This window comes from Lytechinus variegatus, chromosome 4, assembly GCF_018143015.1.
Source record: "Lytechinus variegatus isolate NC3 chromosome 4, Lvar_3.0, whole genome shotgun sequence".
In the NCBI taxonomy this organism is placed as follows: Eukaryota; Metazoa; Echinodermata; class Echinoidea; order Temnopleuroida; family Toxopneustidae; genus Lytechinus; species Lytechinus variegatus.
In genome coordinates, this window is record NC_054743.1 from 47,892,708 (window position 1) to 47,912,980 (window position 20,273).

The window sequence follows — 20,273 nt, forward strand, 5'->3', positions numbered from 1 at the left end:
GAACATACTGAACAGTGAACAGTCAAGAAATCAATATAACAAACATGCATTTTATATGTTGACTTTGCTGGCTTTCCATAGTTGCGATTGATCGGATCAATCGCAAGTCTTCGTAAGATGGGCCCCAGGTCTTTATTTCAGAAGAGTCTATGATCTCACCTGTAGGTCTCTTTGTGACGTTATCCATCGTCCTCCGACCCCTAATGCCGAGATGACCTCGTGCTTCTCGGGAAGGTCACATTTCCTTTTTGATCGGGGGGACTTACTTCCTTCTTCATCCATTTCGTTGGGATACATATTCACTGTGGTAGAAAGGCAGATAAAAGAAATGAAGGGAACATAAGTAAACTGAGAATAGAAAAGACTGACTCCTACATAATTCATGTATGCTTATGTAAGGTCCCCTATTTAAAGTCTGGACAGTGCCCCTTGTCTGCGCACATGTGTATCTGCGCGATTGTAGTAAAAAGAAGATGAGTGATGACCACACACCTTACACATGCAGTATATAAAAAGATATTCATTTGAAATTCTGACTCAAAATGGTGGAAAAAAATCCAACTCAAAATGGTGGAAAAAAATGAATTTTTGGCATCTCATGTGATGACCTCAAAATGCAGCCTTTCTAATCAAAATCCCTGAATCATTTGTAAAGTGAATGGGTGCGTGGACGTGGGGCACCATCTTTTTGTTCAATCTGAAAATGACTGGCCGAGGTTTATTCTATGAAGATTATCATACATTTCTCTCAAATTTTTAGGATATTTTTGGCACACATACTCATTGAAATATATAAACATTATAAAATGAATTTTTTTAGAAATATATAAAAAAAAGATTAATCTTAAGTTAAATTGTTAGATGGATTGGCGGCGGAAGCCCAAAAAATTAGACGGGGTCTACCTGAAATTTTGTGATGGACACATGTAAAAAAATTTGACAAGCAAAAAAAAAAAGGGTTATCAACCTAAATTTCAGGGGGGGGGGACAAGAGACATTTTAAGGGGGTCCACCAGAATTTATGGGGGGGGGGGAAGCAGGAAACAAAATTGACAAGCAAAAAAAAACACAAAAGGGAAAAAGGTTATCAACTAAAAATATAGGGGGGGGGATGATCCAATTTTGGGGGACCTGTCCCCCCCACCTTAAATTGTTTGGGGGACCTGTCCCCCGCTTCCGCCGCCTATGGTTAGATGCACAGACATGGGCCCCCCCCTTCATACACACTATTCTTTCTGTGTGGTATCGTAATTATGGGGATACACCTTGATAGGCAAATGGCTTTCTGTCTTCCTCCACATCTGCCGTACAGCAGGGATCACTGCTCCTTATTATCTGTTTATGATTGTTTTTCCTACTGTATTCTTCAAGTATTGTTCTTTTGTACGCATTTGTATTTAGTATTTTTGTGTATTTTCAAAGAGATATGTGAAATAAATGAAACTGAAACATGCTAAAGAAATGTAAACTCTATGCACACCATGCCAAAATAATCAGTAAACAGCGAATATGTGGGCAGTCTGAGAACATTTGCTGTTAAGTGTAATGAAAATTAGCTCTTAAGATTTCTTAACTACAATACAATGAGAATAATGATTAAATTCTTGAATTTTTAGATTAACAATATCTCAATATGTAGAAAAAAAAACCCTTATTTAAATCAAGGGCATATAAGCTGCAAAATAGCGTTTCATAACCACCGAACAACTGTGGATGATTTTCCTTTTGTTCCAGTTGATTTATTTTTGGATAATCAGTATGTGTTCCAACACGTAATTTCTAGGTCACATTCCATGCTTCCATGTGTTTTCAAAGAAAAGTGACATCAGAAAGATTACCAAGATTGATGGGCGATTAACCAAGCAAAGGCAAAAGTTTTGAATACGTAAGAAATGGTACATAAACATTTGGAAGGCATTGTTAGGATCTGTTCAATCTGTTGCCATTATGTTGGTTAAAGTTCACAATCTGTACATGGATAGAACAATCTGTTCACATTCATGTATATGAAACGTGGTACTCAATGACTACAAGGTACAGGTAACAGAATGTTCTATATGTATCTCATCTCAACCGTTTAAAACCCCCCAAATATTTGATTTGATTTATTTTATTTCCACATTTCAAAACAAAAAACAAAGTATATACAAGTATAATATTTTTTTCCAATATTACATAATAGGCAAATTTTTTGTAAACATAATGAATAATATATATAAATCATTATAAAATATAAACTGTACTGTGAAAATTATGACTATGTATACATTTTTCTTTAATAACTAAACATAATATATATATGTGGGAGACCTCCATCTTAAGCTTGGAGCTTAATTGAAAGTGATGGAGGCCTCGAAAGGAAAGAGGATAGAAAACCAGACTGTCTAGTGCAATAATTGCTCAGTAAATATTGCTCAGTTCACCTCAGTGGCGCAACTACGGAGGGGGGGGGGCAGGAGGCGTAGGGGGAATGTGCCCCACCCCCACCAACTGCCCCCCCCCCCGCAAAAAAAAGAGAAAAAGGAGAAAAAAAGGGAGAAAGGAAGAGAAACATAGTTGGAAAGAAATTATTGTACATGTTAATATATTACATAGGAAATTTTTCTTTTTCATAACTTATGAAACATAATTTGTCTCAGGCCTATGTGTTCATCATTCCTGGTGCTCGCATTGTCTGTTTCACAAGCTGGATATCATCCAGCTGTACTAAAACATCCTGTTTTCATGTCAATATACACCAAAAATATTTCCTCGCACTTTGAGTTGTTTTATATAGTGACTAATAGGCTTTTTACACAGGATTTTCTTAACCCCGGACTATCGCTAACCCCGTACTATCCTTAACCCCGTACTATTTATTTTCCTTTTCACACATGCCAAATTGTTTTTGCTAACCCCGGATAAGGAATGCTTGCTTTTTACACACGAAACTCGCTAACCCCGGACTATTGGTAGCTCATGAATATTCACGAGCGCACTGAGGGGTCATTCGGGTCATATCCAAAATCGCTGACTTCTGGCGCGCGCTTTTTTTTTCATCGCCGTGATCGCTGTTCATGAATATTCATTATACTTACCTCTGATTGGACAACAGGGCCGGCTCTGTTGCGGGGCATGAATGGGAGCGCTTAGCCCACTTTCGTTTTACACATGCGATCTTAACCCCGTACTATTGCTCTTAGCACCGCAATTGGTGGGATAACCCTGCTTTTTTGCAGGGCCAAATAATCCCGTACTATAGGTGGGGTTAGCCCACTTTGCAAAAACGCTGTGTAAAACGAAAGTGGGCTAAGCTTAACCCCGTACTATAGGTGGGGCTAAATTTCCATTTAGCCCCACCAATAGTACGGGGTTAAGGAAATTTTAGCCTGTCTAAAAAGGGTATTAGTATTATCCCCTACAGAAATTTCCAAGCTTGCGGGAAGCATGCAACTAGCTTGCGGCATGCTAGTAACTAGCATGCGGCTAGCTTAATAAGCGTGTAATATGCGTGCAGAGTAATAGTTAAGCGATCTTTTAGCGAGCAGGGACTGTTCGCTAGCATGCACTCGCTTTATTAAGCGAGCGCCCTGCTAGTCGCATGCTAGTTACTAGCAAGCGGCACGCTTAAATTTCTGTAGGGAATACTTCTTTTTCATGACTTCTTTATTACCCCCCCTACAGAAATTTAAGCGTGCCGCTTGCTAGTAACTAGCAGGGCACTTGCTTAATAAGCGAGTGCATGCTAGCAAACAGTCCCTGCTTGTTAAAAGATCGCTTAACTATTACTCTGCATGCATATTACACGCTTATTAAGCTAGCCGCATGCTAGTCACTAGCATGCCGCAAGCTTGCGCAAGCTAGTCGCACGCTTGCCGCAAGCTTGAAAATTTCTGTGAGGGCCTTTTTAAAGGTCTGCATAGTAAAACATTTCCTGTCTGTGCTTATGTTTGCATTAGTGGATTGGTGAGATATGTCTGCTCTTTAGGAATTCCTGAAATCAGTCCTTAAATGTCTCTTTTTCTAATCTAAATATTAATTTTTCAGCTTGCGCTTCGTGCTTGCATCATAGTGTATGGTTTTAGTGAATTAATACAAATAAGCTTTAAAATGCTCATCCTCAGGTCTGAATTTCCTAAATTTTCAGCTCATGCATTCGGCTCGCAGTATTTGGTTGGTGAGATGCGTATGATAATCATGACTACAAAAAGTGTTTTATGTGACTAGATGTAACGTACAAAATCAGCAAGTGCTTGGGACTCAAATTAGATGACTATGGTAAGATATGTAGGCCTATACTCTTATTTGATTCCTAAAAAACAGTCCGTAGACTGTCCCTGTTTGGGGTCAATGGATACAAATATTTCAGCTCGCGCTTCGATCATGCTCACATTGTTTTTTTAGCAAGACAGGTACATGGTACATATCATGATTGCAAAAAATTGCTTATAATCTCCTTTTTAGGTCTGAATGTAAAAAAATTTCAGCTTGCACTTTGCGCTCGCATTATTTGATCAGTGAGATAAATATCTGTTTGTAATGGCACAGTGCTTAAAATGTCTCTGTATAACTGGTGATTCGCTCACTAAGTGACTCAAAGTTTTTGCTGGTGCCCCCTCCCCCCAATGCCGTGAGTGACCCACGGTACACCACTGGTTCACCTGGTGGTGGTGGTGGGGGATGGGTAGAGGGGTAGAGTGCCCCAAATTCAGTTTGTCATTCCCTTTTTTTGAGGGGGGGGGAGTTGTCACAAAATAGAAGAGTTCTTGAAAGTGGAAATAGTGGGGAACTTTGACCAGTTATTTTCGTTGTTGTCAGCTAGATCCCTCCCCCAAACATTAAAGAGTCATTCTCATGAATCCAAGCCACAACCACCATCATCATCATCATCTTCCTTATTATTTTCAGAGTTGATATATGAGACATAGTGGAGTAATCAATCCTCATTAGCCGCCCTTTAATAATAAGGATCCTTTCTTCTTCTTCAGATCTGCCTCCTAGTCTGCTGTGCAAACCCTTTACTGAAGTATTAAGGGTCTGAATGTGCAGCCTACTCATGCCTTGCGTACTGAAGGCCCTGCATTGAAACAGCTAGTTTTTTATGTGCTTGTTTTTGCGTGGAGACACACTTGCTGATCAAAATAGGGTCTGTGCCTGCAGACTAGCCTCCTCCAGGGTTGAAGATTCTTGCAGATGGACAATAACCAACCATAATGTCAATAGAACGGGTTATCTATCATGTTTCAAACATGTACATTTACAGGACAATTTCCAGGATTCAATATAGTAATAACTGCTTTAAGAGAACAGAAGGATAATCAATCCAACGTACATATTATCTTTCACACTTGAAATGAAAGATGGACATTTACAGGGCAATTTCCAGGATTCATTTTTAGCAATAAGTAGTTAATAATAGAACAGAGAGATAATATGTCTAATATTCAACAAAAACAACAAAGCTACGTGGACACTTATAAATATTTAAAAAAATTGCTGTGATTTTTTACATTGGAGTCAGTGTACATTGTGGTTATTGCATTCGATCCTAATAATTTGTTGTGCAATCAGACCCCACCTTTGTGATAAGGGCCCAAAAAGCATTAGCAAAGCCATCTTTTATCAGTCCTGGGAGGCGTTTCATGTCGCTGATTGAAAAGTATACACACGACTTTACGCACGACGGAGCATGTGCCAAGTCAGTCAGGATATACCATGCATCTATAGAAAGGGTCACGAGTCATGCGTAAATTAATTTGTCACTTACGGAAAAATTTATTAAAAACAACCCCAGGTTATAAATCCTGGGTTTCCCCTGAAAAGACCTGAATTTTGGGGGGATCACTACATGAAGTCATCGCCTCTAGTTTTGCCACGTTGAATTACACATGGACATGGTTTATCAAGTACATGTATTTCTATTTTTCCGCCAGTCATTTCCTAAAAACCATTCATCCTTTACAGTATAAATAAACAAAAAGAGGCCTTGGTATGTTTTGATCCATGGCTACCTCTCAACCGAGAAGTGCATGAACCTATTAAAGTGGGGAATTTAACCTTGACATCAAAGTGGTTTGTATAAAATATGAGAGAATCACATTTAGTATAAAAAGTTATTCAGAAATGCAGATGAATAGATCTTTAAAGTTTAAAGGACAAGTCCACCCCAACAAAAAGTTGATTTGAAAAAGGAGAAAAATCCAACAACAGCAGAGTTATGACATTTTATAATTTTGCTTAATTTCATAAAACAGTTATAACATGTACATGTGCATCCTGGTCGCGTGCAAATAAAATGACTGATGACGTTATCCCTCCTTTTATTATATTTTATTATTTCAATTTTCTCCCCATCCTGCTCATTGTCATGTGAAACACAATTTTATTCCTCCCCTGCCCCCAACATGTGGAACTTCCATTGTTTTAACAGTTTGTGGTTCAGTCAATTTGGTATTTATCGTCAAAAATAGAGCTCTGCCTATTTTCTTTTTTTTTCTTTTCTTTCTTCTTTTTGAATTTTAGATTCTTATAGTTTAGGTCTAATAGGATTTGTTTGCATTCTGCATTTCATTTTCTGTTACTTTTTAGTGTATCTTTTGTAAATATGTATATCTGTACCTTGGTTACTACACTTTTTTGTTGGCTTGTTCTATGATGTTTTATACGATTGCTAATCTAAGTTGGCCTATGGTCCACAAGCTAAGCTTTTTAGTAGGTCACACGTTTCATTTCCATCTATTCTCATGGGTGTTACAAGTATATTATATAAAAAGTAGTGCATGTATTATGTATATTATTAATGTATATTATCCTGTAATATTTACTTTTTGTTCTTTGCTATTTGCTTGTATCACATTGATTTACTGTTGTTGTTGCTGTTTGTTATCGGATTTGAAACGAAATAAAGATTCATTCATTCAAATTTGTAGATTGATATATTGAATAATTCAAATAAAAAACAAAAGAAATAGTGAGTGATGCCTGATGGGTATTATCAATTCCCTCATTTGCATATCACTGAGTTAAGCATATAAACGTTTTGTGAAAAATAATAAGCAGAATTTTAAACTGTCACAATTATCTTATTTTACATCCGATTTTGATGAAATTTGTACTTGCTATGCTTGTTTGATTTTTCTCTATTGATTCAAATCAACATTGTTATGTGGTGGACTTGACCGTTTGAAGGGAATTTAATTCAACACCAGATAACCACCATTTTAACCTTGAAATCAAACTGGTTTGTATTTAATACATGTATGAGAGAAACACATTCATTTAGATTTAGCAAAAGTTCATCAGAAATATCTCTGCATATGTACAGGCCTGTGTTTTGGGGGAGAAAATATTTTCAGACATCATTATAAAAATGGGAACTTCGAAGTTACAAGACACACGTACATAGGTTACAGTTGTTGCTGTTAAACATTCATTTACATATTTTCCTACTCATATCAAAGCGGTAATCCAGGAATGTCTAGTTTATTTCAACAAGCTCAAATGCTTAAAACAAGTGGAATGCCTCTGGCCGTCTCACCTGCATCACGCGGTTCAATATAGCAGCAGTGCTGACTATGAATACTACTCTAACTCGCACAAGATGTTCAGTGATACATGGTTACTCTTATGTCCAAGTTTAATGAACTAGACCACTTTTTATGAACTAGACCAATAAACTTACAGAGATATGATGGTTATTCAACAAAAAACCCCAACATGGCCAAAGTTCATTGACCTTACATGACCTTTGACCTTGATCATGTGACCTGAAACTCGAACAGGATGTTCAGTGATACTTGATTACTCTTATGTACAAGTTTCATGAATCAGATCCATAAACTTTCAAAGTTATGATGGTAATTCAACAGATACACCCAATTCGGCCAAAGTTCATTGACCTTTGACCTTGGTCATGTGACCTGAAATGAGCACAGGATGTTCAGTGATACTTGATTACTCTAATGTCCAAGTTCAATGAACTAGACCAATAAACTTTCAAAGTTATGATGGTAATTCAACAGATACCCCCGATTCGGCCAAAGTTCATTGACCCTAAATGACCTTTGACCTTAATCATGAGACCTGAAACTTGCACAAAATGTTCAGTGATGCTTGATTACTATTATGTCCAAGTTTCATTAATCAGATCCATAAACTTTCAAAGTTATGATGGGAATTCAACAGATATCCCCAATTCGGCCAAAGTTCATTGACCCTAAATGACCTTGACCTTGGTCATGTGACGTGAAACTCATGCAGGATGTTCAGTGATACTTGATTAACCTTATGTCCAAGTTTCATGAACTAGGTCCATATATTTTCTAAGTTATGATGACATTTCAAAAACTTAACCTCAGGTTAAGATTTCGATGTTGATTCCTCCAACATGGTCTAAGTTCATTGACCCTAAATGACCTTTGACCTTGGTCATGTGACATGAAACTCTAATAGGATGTTCAGTAATACTTGATTAACCTTATGGCCAAGTTTTATGAACTAGGTCCATATACTTTCTAAGTTATGACATCATTTCAAAAACTTAACCTCAGGTTAAGATTTGATGTTGACGCCGCCGCCGTCGCCGCCGCCGTCGGAAAAGCGGCGCCTATAGTCTCACTTTGCTTCGCAGGTGAGACAAAAACCTTCGCCAAGTGATCGAGAAAGACACATATAACTTTTTGCTTGATGTAAGGTACATGACATTGCCATAAAATTCAGTGCATTTTGCATGTACATGTATTTCTTTTGATCTAGTTAAGTTTGTCACCATAAAGACTCTCTGGATCACAATTTTTTACATCTTTGATAAAGCTATAAGGACCTATTTTGAGGACATCCTACCGGACTTTGGAAGGGTATAAACTTTTCTGAAAAAATAGCCATTTCAAACTTTTTTTATTTCCACTGCGCTTGAATAGTAATGTCCGTATTAAACACTTGTACATGGAGATCAATTACCTTTCTATAGCAATATGAAAAATTGTATATTTTTATTGCACATGTATATGAGAATTACGCATCTTTACTGATGGGTGCGTGATGAGTTTTTTTTCTTTAAAAAAAAAAAAATAGCCATTTCAAACTTTTTTTATTTCCACTGCGCTTGAAGAGTAATGTCCGTATTAAACACTTGTACATGGAGATCAATTTCCTTTCTATAGCAATATGAAAAATTGTATATTTTTATTGCACATGTATATGAGAATTATGCATATTTACTGATGGGTGCGTGATGAGTTTTTTTTTCTTTTAAAGACGGCATAGATCCATGCATTTCAGGGTGAACTTCCCTTTTAAATCTGATGAATATTATTTATTTTGCATGAATTCTTATAGAATTTGTACCAGAAGCAATCATCTTTAGTAGTGGAAAACATGTTAATCTTGTTCACAATAGACTTGTTTTGAATAGCGAATTGCAAGTCATATTTGTAGAGTCACAAGTATTTACATGAACGCACAGATGAATATTAACAAAAAGGATTTGGGACATTTTTTTTCAACTCATCAAAATTGTCAATCTTCAGTCAACAAACTTATGATTTTTTCCCCAAAATAGAACCCCTCCCCTCATAAAACTCATGTATGCATGTACACAGAATCAACATTCAAACATTTGTTTAAATTATTATTAAAGAATAAAAAAGTAACTCCCAAAAATCTAAATGGCATTGAACTTTTTCATGACAAATATTTCAATATTAGTTGAAGTGTTAATCCTTGCTTTAATAAATGCTGAAAATATTTTTAGTGATTTAGAACACTGATCCATCTGGTCATACATGACAGCAAGAGTATACATGTGCATGTATGGCACATGATTAGTGGAAGAAATATTGTCAACTTTTTAGGACTTTTGATACCACAGTAGGTGGTTTCAAAATGCCCCGATCATAAGAATCCCTGTTTGGTTCTCAATCAACTTCCCAAAGATTTATAGTCAATCCATTTCCACATGTACATGTCGCAATGATCAAGTTTCTGACTTCGTAGAACCAAGAAGATTCTATGACTGGAGTTCCAACAGGCAACAAATTTATTTAAGCAGCTGTTCATTTCTAAAGAAGCACAAAAGAAAGAACGGCAATAAGGACCTTTTGATGTCCGCCTTCGAAGCCGCCAGTTTCAGTGAAGAAATCCGAGGGGTGAATTTTTTACGAATATCCATTTGTATCAATTTTCCATCTTTCATATTAATAAACAAACTGAAATTTGAATGCATGACAAAACATCAATAACCAAGCTCTATTACGACGAGATATTTGCCCAGATGATATCAATCAACCTTTAATTAGTGAAAAAAGAAAGAATTTGACCATTATTGAAACTAGATTTAAACACTTTTCCGATCATTTGCGGCGAATGAAAATTTCAAATGTGGTCGGTGGAATATTGTTGTTCATTACTGTATATGCCAGATGAGTGCCTGCACATGCCGAGACGAGCAAATTTGAGTCCTATTTCAGGACATATTGCACAATTTACTTTTGCATGCCTCCGAATTATGTACTACACATGTAACCAGACCAAGATGCGGCGAAAAAGTAATTATCATCACAAAAGCATATTTCCCTTTATGTATGACCTATAGCTGCAGAGTCATGCGGGAATCATTTGTCTACACAATTGCAAGAGATGTTGAGCAAAGTGCATGCCTGACATACTTTTTGCTGGCAGATTTTATTTGCTGTTACTCCATCTCATTTGAACCTCCTTGGTAGAACACAGAGATGCAAAGGATATTTCATTTTATTTATATTTCCGGGTAAAAGAATTTTCGCACACACAAAAAAATTATATGAATATCCTACATTGTAGAGATCTATAGAAATTCATGTTTCTCTTAATCTTAGCATTCATGGTTGTGTAACAGCCCTGCCTACCTTCTACAACCAAAAATGTAGTAGTAACAAAAGAATTTTTTGACAAAAAAAGAGCATTTTTTTAAAATTTGTCTGAACGTAACAATCGCCAGCTGTAGTGAGATCGGTGAAAAAACATGTGAAATGACTCTACTTGAAAACTTAATGATTCACCCTTTTAAACACGTGCTCATAGGCAAGAATTCACTTCTTCTTTTTATGCAACAATACTGTCCCGACAGTGATTTTTACCGGTCTGGGACTATCAGACCGGCGCCAGTGCCACGCACTGAGTATAATACATACTCCATGATCAGAATTTTTTTTAAAAAGTAACAAATTTATACAAAAAAAAAGTATTGGTGCATTTATTGCTATAAATTTTATAGCAAACAAGAGTGTCGCTAAGGCGAGCACATAATACGCCCGTCTGTAACGCGGAAAATGGAGCTATTGGTCAAGCAAGAAAAGTGGAAGATGGCGACTTCACCTTTGACATTCTGACCTCAAAATCAATAGAATTGCTAGGATCTATAAATAGTATCATACACACCGAACTACATACCGGTAAGCCTAGGTTAAGTTCAACTAAAGTTATCAAATTAACAAGGACTTCAGAAGGATGAGATGAAAACATGTCACTTTGATCTTGACCTTTGACTTTTTGACCTCTAAATCGATAGGCTTGCTGGGATCAATGCTAGTATCATACACACCAAATTATACAGTATGAGCCTAGCTTCAGTTCAACCAAAGTTTTCACGTTTACAAGGACTGCAGAAGGGTACAATGAAAATATGTCACTGTGACCTTGACCTTTTGACCTCAAAATCAATAGACTTCCTGGGATCAATGCTAGTATCAAACACACCAAATTATATGAGCCTAGAACAATGAAAATACATCACTGTGACCTTTGACCTTTTGACCTCAAAGTCGATAGGCTTCCTGGGATCCATGCTAGTATTATACACACCAAATTATAAGAGCCTAGGTTAAATTCAATTTAAGTTATCGTGTTTATAAGGACTGCAGAAGAGTGCAATGAAAATAGGTCAATGTGACCTCGACCTTTGACCTCAAAACCAATAGGCTTCCTGAGATCCATGCTAGTATCATACACACCAAATAATATAAGCCTACATTTAGGTTAAGTTCAACTGAAGTTATCGCATTTACAAGGAAAAGTTACCGGACAGACGGACGGACGGACGGTAGGACACAGAGCGTGATACCTAATACATGTACGTCCCGTCAAGACGGGCGTATAACAAGAGGAACAGCTACCCCAAAACAAGGTGACGGTTGGCATGTCTGGAGTATTGTATGGTCTGTAACAATGTAATAGGAAATAACTCTAGGATCAAATCAATATTTTCTTTGAGATTTTAAAAGACATGTCTCACATTCCTTGCATAATTACATGCTTCTCAATACAATCCTGTTGACAGTTGACTACGTACATGTATGACATCATTAACTTATCCAATATCTCATGGATCAAAAAGAATAATTCCCTTCAGATTTTCATATTCAGGGCAAAAGACCTTTTTTACAATCGCTCATAGAATATTCATGTACATGATTGAGAATGTATTCAACAAAATGCAACTTTTTGTTATGCCTCACTCTATTTTGATCTTTATACTGTTTTGTTTGTCTGAATGCATTATAAATGTATCTGTTCAACTTCAAATCATATACTTCTAGCCTGGAGTATCCCTTTATTCAAAGTCGCCTTTATGTATGTGAGGGTAGATTTCCCCTTTTAAAAAATCTATGCCATCACCTCACAATAACACCGCAAAGTAAATAATGCTTTGTAAACATATCAACAGGAAGTACATTCAACCCGATCAACAAAAAGGCCAATACATATATATATATGTATATGTATACATAATTGTGAAGAGCAGGAACCTATACAATGCGAGGTGCTTTCTACAGTGTGTATCAAAAAAAAGTTTACACTTTGAAAAAGCCCTGGGAATTAAAAAATATACAAGATGTGGGTAATTTTTTTCACGTATAATCTTGGGTTTGGGTCTCATCTATCCAACAAAAGTAAAAGTTTTGACAGAATGTTACACTTGAGTGAGCACTGTCCATTTTTGTAAAGCTCGCAGAAATGCTCATTTGTACGCTGTGTCAAGGGGAAAGGGCGGAATCAAACTTACCCTGCGAAACATTTCTCATACATTTCCCTTGCATTTTTAGTCAATTGAAATTAAACGGATACATTCAAGCATTTTGTAACAATTTTGGCACCCAAATTAGAATTTCAACACTTAGTAAACACAACCTTTTCCCTTTTTGTGCCTGCTGGATCTGAGGACATACATGTAACTGAATCTGAACAAAAGTTTATACCAGACATCTCTAGCATTTTTTTCACTAAGTTTTTATCATTTACAGTGGGTTTACATTTCATTTTGCATTTAATACTTGGTTCTCCACACTTTTCCCAAGCTTGACAACATTTGATTAACAAAATGAAAATCAAGCCTAAGCCATTTTATGTACATGTAAATCACAGCTCAGTGTAAAGCAAATATCGTCACAATGGCCTCGGTGTGTGGGGGAGTGGGGTGGGGCGCAATGCACTCCTGGAAGTGGTTTGGGCAAGGAAACAAATTAAAAACGGTAAAAGATATCTTCAAATCAATTTTACTAGTTAAATTCCACGTGTTCTTCATGATTAAGGTTTACTTTTATTCGCATAACTATTTCAAAGTTCTGCGCAAATCATTTTTCACTCAATTCTTCAAAAGTAAGTGGTGCTCACTCAAGCGGAAATATTTTTCGACAGTTATATCGTCATTTGCTAAAATGGATCTGTACCAATGTTAAAATGTGGAAAAATCTTCAGGATATTACAAATGTATAATTTTACAGGACTTTTTCGAAGTGTATAAACTTTTTTTTGATACGCACTGTATATTTGAGAGGATGCAATATGTAGATACAGCGGGAATAAAGCAATCGACGTAGCCGGGGTTTAGTTCATCAAGTTAATTCACAACAAGCTTTTGGCCATATTTTGGCCTTCTTCAGGTACCTGAAGAGAAACAATGTACAAACAAATGTATAAACAAATGTACAAACAACTTAAGGCTAATTTAGGTCGTAATTTGATTCATTGAAGTCAATAAGAATGGCAGCCGCCTTCTGAAAATCTATAAACAGACATCTTAAAGAATTCGCTGATATATCATCATATATGTGTGGTTATGTACTTGTATTATACAAGAAATAGGTTTATTTTTGAAAGATATTGGTTTTAAATATGTACATAAAAAAATCACATGAGTAAGCACAAGTTTGTATTTATTTAAAGCAAACTTGCTTCTCACAACTTTTGTATTCACGATCGAGTACACATGGATCACAAAGTTACCAAATATCTCGAATCAAAAAGAATATTTTCCTCTCAGATAAATACCACGTTCCCGGCATACATCACGGATATTGCATGGTTCTCTTAACGTCTGCGTTCATGGTTGAATACGGATCCCTATTAAAATCAGTTTACATGTGACACTGGTTTAAATTCCTGACTCTGGTACTGTATCTAGGTCGTCGTCTTTCACACGTGCTCACATAATCACATTAGCCACACATTTTTATGCAATTATTTCTCATACAGCTACATGTACATGTAGGTATTGTGATTCCATACTACAGTACGTCTGGAAATCTGCGAAGATTTAACTTTACTGTACAACTTCTTTCATGCTTTTAGGTGAAAAGCAGTTCTAAAACCCTTTCCATACATACCTTGCACCAATGGACACTCGGTGCCGCGCGAACTTCGCATTTCACGCTCAAACAACCCATTTTTTCCCTCCTTGAAAATAATTCAGCACAGAGAGGTTCATGACCCAGCACAAAGAGTTAAAGGGTAAGACAACCCACCCCCCCCCCTCCAAAAAAAATGTTTCAAATTGAAAAGAGCAAAATCAAACAATATAAGTTACAATTTCTTTGAATAATGTGAAATAAGAAAGTTAGGACATTTCAATTATTTTGCTTGAAACAAAAAATAATACATGTAACTTATACGGAAATTTGAAGTCATCCACATGTTTATCTCAGCAATACTTACCGGTATAAAGAAATTCTTTCTAACACTTCTTGCATACTTGATGGTGAACGAGGATCAAACACATCATATAGTTCAATATCATTGGCACAGTTGAGATAGAAAAGATGTGCTTACGAAGGATAAATGAGACAGGAGTGATATAAACATTGAAGAGTATAGGGCCCATAACAGACCCTTAGGGGACACCGTATTTGCAAGTCCAAGGAGCTGAAACTTGCTCTGATATTTTAACACGGGATGTCCAGCCAGTGAGATTTGAGAGCTTCCATTGGAGAGCAACATTTGACACCTTGAAATAATAATTGTACATTTATATTGCACAAAATTACTCAACTGCGCATTATAATAATGTTAGATACCTGGCTATAATTGCTGTGCTGCCTACAGGCATTCTAGCATTCAAGGAATTTCTTCCTATTGGGTACCCTTTATACCTCAGCCGGGTTGAGGGCAGCACAATATGGGTAAATTACCTGCTGGAGGAAAACAAGCCAAGCTGGGAATTGAATCCATGTCCCTCAAATTGAAAGACAAGAGTCATAACCACTAGACCACGACGGTACCTAAAAAAGGACCGTTTGTAGTTGTAACTCATGAGGAGGATATATATATCTCACTACACAAACAATGCGAGTGCCTAGAGCAAGATAAAATTTCTTTATATTCTGACCTAAAAGCTTGATATTCTAAGCATTTTTGGTACCAATTATTAATATTGGTATCTAAAAGAACAATAGATGCAAGCGCGCAAGCTAGAAATTTTGATATTTCGATCTGAACAAATTTGATAGTTTAAAAAAACATACATGTAGGGAAAGGCGGGGTAAGTTGAGCATTGGGGCAAGTTGAGCCACCAGGCCAATAATGAATGAGTCAGACATCGTGGTGGTGTCATGTATTGATGACCCATTGCATAACCTTAACCCCACCACATTGTTTTCCACTTTGAAACAAAAAGTAGTTTTTTAGAGGGAAATTTATGAATTTCAGCCAAAAAAGTAAAAAAGAGTGTGAAGTACATGTAGATAAGTGCTTTATACACACACGTCTTTAAATATAGTAAAGACATGATAACAACATTGTTAGTCCAGGTATGGATCTTCATTCTTGTCATAGTCTTTTATATGATGGATGCATAACTCTTAACATGCCACGCACACTACTAACCCAATGCCACAGTGCTAATCCGATGCTAATCCCCTGTGCCAGCCACAAAACCCCCCTGTGCCACATTGATTTTGGGATCGCGAGTCGTATTCACTCCTTTCAATAGTCATGATTACAATTGCTTGTAACTCTCTAACGATTAGTTTATCCACAAAATATTGTGTAGTAAAGTTGTAGGAAATGTCATACCCCTTATAATGATGTCTTCATTATATGGATTGGTTATTATCTTTACCGCTAAAATATGAGTTGTATCAAGTAGTTCCATTTTGTGGAGTGTTTTGTATGGATCAAAAACCTAGGTCTCTTTCCTCTCAGAGGCTGAGCCATATCTTGTAAAAAATGTAGAAATACTCGAAAAAGTCGAAAGTAAACCGCGTGAGTAAGTTGATCTGTCAGAAAGCAGAGTTCGCACTGCACACAATAGTGCTAATTACGGCGTGCATGCGATGCGCAATACAGTGCAAAACAGCGTAACAATGATTGTTATTCTGAATGTGCGCAGTCATGCACGAAGCAGGCGAGGGTAGGAAACAATGCAAGCACAAAGCAATCAATAGTAGGTGTGCGAGCACGAGTGTGGCATGTTATAGTAGGATACGTAGCGTGCACGAAGCACTCAATGAGATAATAAATGTGTGGATACAAAATTATCGCACTAAGTTCGGACTGGGGTAAGTTGAGCCAAACAGCATGGGGCAAGTTGAGCCATGGTAATTCTTATGGTAATGTATCTTAAAAAAACAAACTATAAAAATCGATTGAAATGCAGGCTGAAATTACATGACTGCTTTTTTCCTTTTAAAGGATGTTAGTATTTATAGAGAATTAGCAAGTGAAAAGACTTTAAACAAAAAATTGACATGCTGCTTCTCCCCCCAAACATTTTGTACATATTATTAGTTTTTGTGACTCAACTTACCCCAGATGGTAACACAACTTACCCCATATATGGGGCAAGTTAAGTCATTTGACATCGTTTTTTTCAAAGGTCACGATGACTTTCAGTGTGGGGGTAGAAAGTTACATGTAGGTGAAAAACATTTCCCAAGAATCAAATCAGGCAAGGTACTTATTTCTAAAATAGTACTAGTCATATCAATTCTAACATGCAAAATGCAAAAAGTGTCACAACTTACCCCGCCTTCCCCTATATATGCAATCGTAACAGGAGGTTTTTTTTAGTTAGAACTAAAAAAGGGACATTCTATCATTACGTCAAACCCCCGTTTGAATAAAGACCGCAGTTCAGACTGCAAACTGCGGTCCCATACCCCATTTTTCATTTGAAAAATCTCAACAACATTTCCAGCCCCGATAAACCCATCTTGGCCAGGTCCTTGTCTCAGGTCCAGGCCCTTGTCTCAATTTCACCACCACAGGCCATGGTGGTGAGCGTTGAGCCAAGGACGAAATGATAAACAAGAGCTGTGCTATTACGTAAGACTTGTCTGCCTGTAGGACATTATTGTATTCAATATTAATCACGTTTTCAAAGGCATATTACATTGAGACATCCAATATTAGTCCATTTTCAATTTTGAACGAAGAAAATCGACCTCGAAATAAGGAAAGTAAGCGAATAAAAATTATGGTATGCTTAGCATGGAGGGACCGCGATGCATCCCATAGTTTCTGTCCGTCAAGCAAGAAAATATGGGATGTATGCCGTTGATATGCAAACAAATATGAAATCATTATTTTTTTAATTTGGCAAATGCAGGTTCTTTAGAGGTGTAGAAATGGGGTGGATGAAGAAAAATAAGACAGCCAGAAAGAAAGAAAGAAATAGAGAAAGAAAGGAAGGAAGGAAGGAGGAAGGAAGGAGGAAGGAAGGAAGGAAGGAAAGAAAGAAAGAAAGAAGAAAGAAAGAAAGAAAGAAAGGAGGAAGGAAAGAAAGGAAGAAAAAAGTTGCACTTTCACCGCGTGTATACATGGAACTCCGTAGTAGGCTCTAGAACTACACACATTGCGATCCATCGTGTGTGGCTCCCTGCTGTGACTGTATATGCTGCGAAGTGTTATCTTCGGACCGAGGTCAAGAAACAGGTGTTTCTATACTTTAATTTCATGCTTGGGGCAATTACGGTTTGTAGTACTTGGAGAAGAGAATTGATGATAAGGGAAACTGGGGTATAGCTGCTCTCAAACGGAGATTTTTCGTCATGTTCACCTGTTTAATCTTGAAATGTATGGGTTTATGCTCAGGAAATGATTGATGCAAGTGCAAAGTGCGAGCTGAAAATTTTTATATTCCAATCTGGAAAACAAAAGTTTTGAGCACAATTTTAAATAAAGAACAAGTTGCATTATCTCAATCTTGCTTGCCGATTTCTGTGTAAAAGTACAATCATATCTTATTTTTGCACATCTGGAATTATGGGGGGGAGGGGGGAAATGATATGTCTGCCCCCCCCCAATATTTTCATTGGTGAGGCGAGCAATTTTTCTTCTTCATAATTTAAAAGATTAATTAAAGTTGCAAATCTGAATAAAACAAAAGATACTGTAAATGTTTCTTTTACACCATTTTGTGTGGCCCGATTGTAGGTTTTCACCAAAATTGCAGTGTGCACATGTTATTCACGAGGGAACCCCTTTCTGAATGTCTACTGTATACTATCAAATATTTTATGAGGGAACTTGTTGATATCATTTTAAAGCTTAGGAGTCCTTTTCATGCTCAATGAAAAACTCGATATTCATGTTGGGTGACTTTACCTGAAAAAATTCAATTATTATTATCATTCAATAATGAGATCCATAATTACAATACTCGTCATAAAGTAATTTTCATATACGGTATTCAGATGTACTAAAACATTTGATTCATTAATTTTTAAACGTACTGCACCCCTTATTTGAAATGCACTTCCTCAAGAGATAAAGTCAAACTAGTAATTTCAAGGGTTATAAAAGGAAATTAAAGTCATATCTGTTAAAGTTAACACATACCTAATCCCTATTTATATACTTTTCATACAATAATAATTCAACTTTTCACTCCCTCTTCACTTCACTTTATGTTTATTTTGTAAAATTCCTTATTTTTGTACTGTTTTTTATAATCATTTACCTTAAACTAACCATTGCAACAATGTTTAATTCCAGTTTGGGACACAGCCTTGACAAGTTCAAGTCTCTTTTTGAACTTTTGCAGTGACCCAATTCCATTTGATTTTTTTTCTGTATATGTGCAATCAATACCATTTCTGTGTTTGTATACATTGTATTGTATTCAAATGTAAATCTTGTATGTAAATCTTGTAAAATGGTATGTATGAGTTGTATCTTTTTATCGAATGGAATGAATAAATCTTGACTTGGGTTTGGGTGGCTGCTAATCAGGCAAAAAAAATTCCTGTTAATTATTCCTGCACTCACACTGCCCGAAACATATCCTTGGGGAGAAGTTCCTGAAGTCACGAGCATGCGCAGTATGATTTGATAAGCAAGCAAGGCACGAGATTCAAAATCACTAGCTCGAAGCAGCCGCCCACGGTGACCGCACCCAACTACACGCTGGGCTAAAAACTCCCATAATTTACTTTCACACTGCCAAAGTACCTGCCACCTTGGAAAAATATCAGTGAAAGTTCTCGAAATTTTGACAAGTACCTTCTATTTAGCGGGTATTTTCTTTTGGGTAGATTACACGTTATTTGCTTTCACACTGCCAAAATCACATGCTATTTTCCGATCATGGTAAATTTGCCGATCACAAAATACCTGGATCTGACGAACTTGGAAGCAGTCTGAAACCCACTGACCTAACAAGATGTAATGCTTACCTCCGTTATCCAGGATGCAATCTACCCCTAGACCACCAGTATCCTCTAAGCATTCATTAAGGATGGCAAACCTTTTACTTCCACTGGCGTCTATGACACGGGCTGTAGGAGATACAACATACAATGCACAGTCATTAGGAAGGGAGAGAAAAATAATAATAACGTGCAACATTTATATAGTGCTTTACAATGTTTCTAAAAGCGCTGCATACTATTGCCCTGGCTTTGGCACGGCTATCCTGATTGTACGCTTTGAAGGAATTCCTTCCTTCTGGGTACCCATTTACTACACCTGGGGCCCGTTTCATAAAGCTGTTCGTAAGATACAAATGAATTTACGTACGACTAGTGACCATTTCATGTGCTAAA

General features: G+C 36.8%; 1 protein-coding gene across 1 annotated transcript in view; it reads right to left on the minus strand.

Moving 5' to 3' along the window:
- LOC121414210 (quinone oxidoreductase-like protein 1) overlaps window positions 1-20,273 on the minus strand; it is an 85,652-nt gene that overhangs the window by 28,385 nt on the left and 36,994 nt on the right. Inside the window, exons 6-7 of the mRNA XM_041607296.1 lie at window positions 19,905-20,006; window positions 160-302 (exon numbers count right to left, since the gene is read on the minus strand). Coding sequence (XP_041463230.1) covers window positions 160-302; window positions 19,905-20,006 — 245 coding nt within the window. The remainder of the gene's footprint in view (window positions 1-159; window positions 303-19,904; window positions 20,007-20,273) is intronic.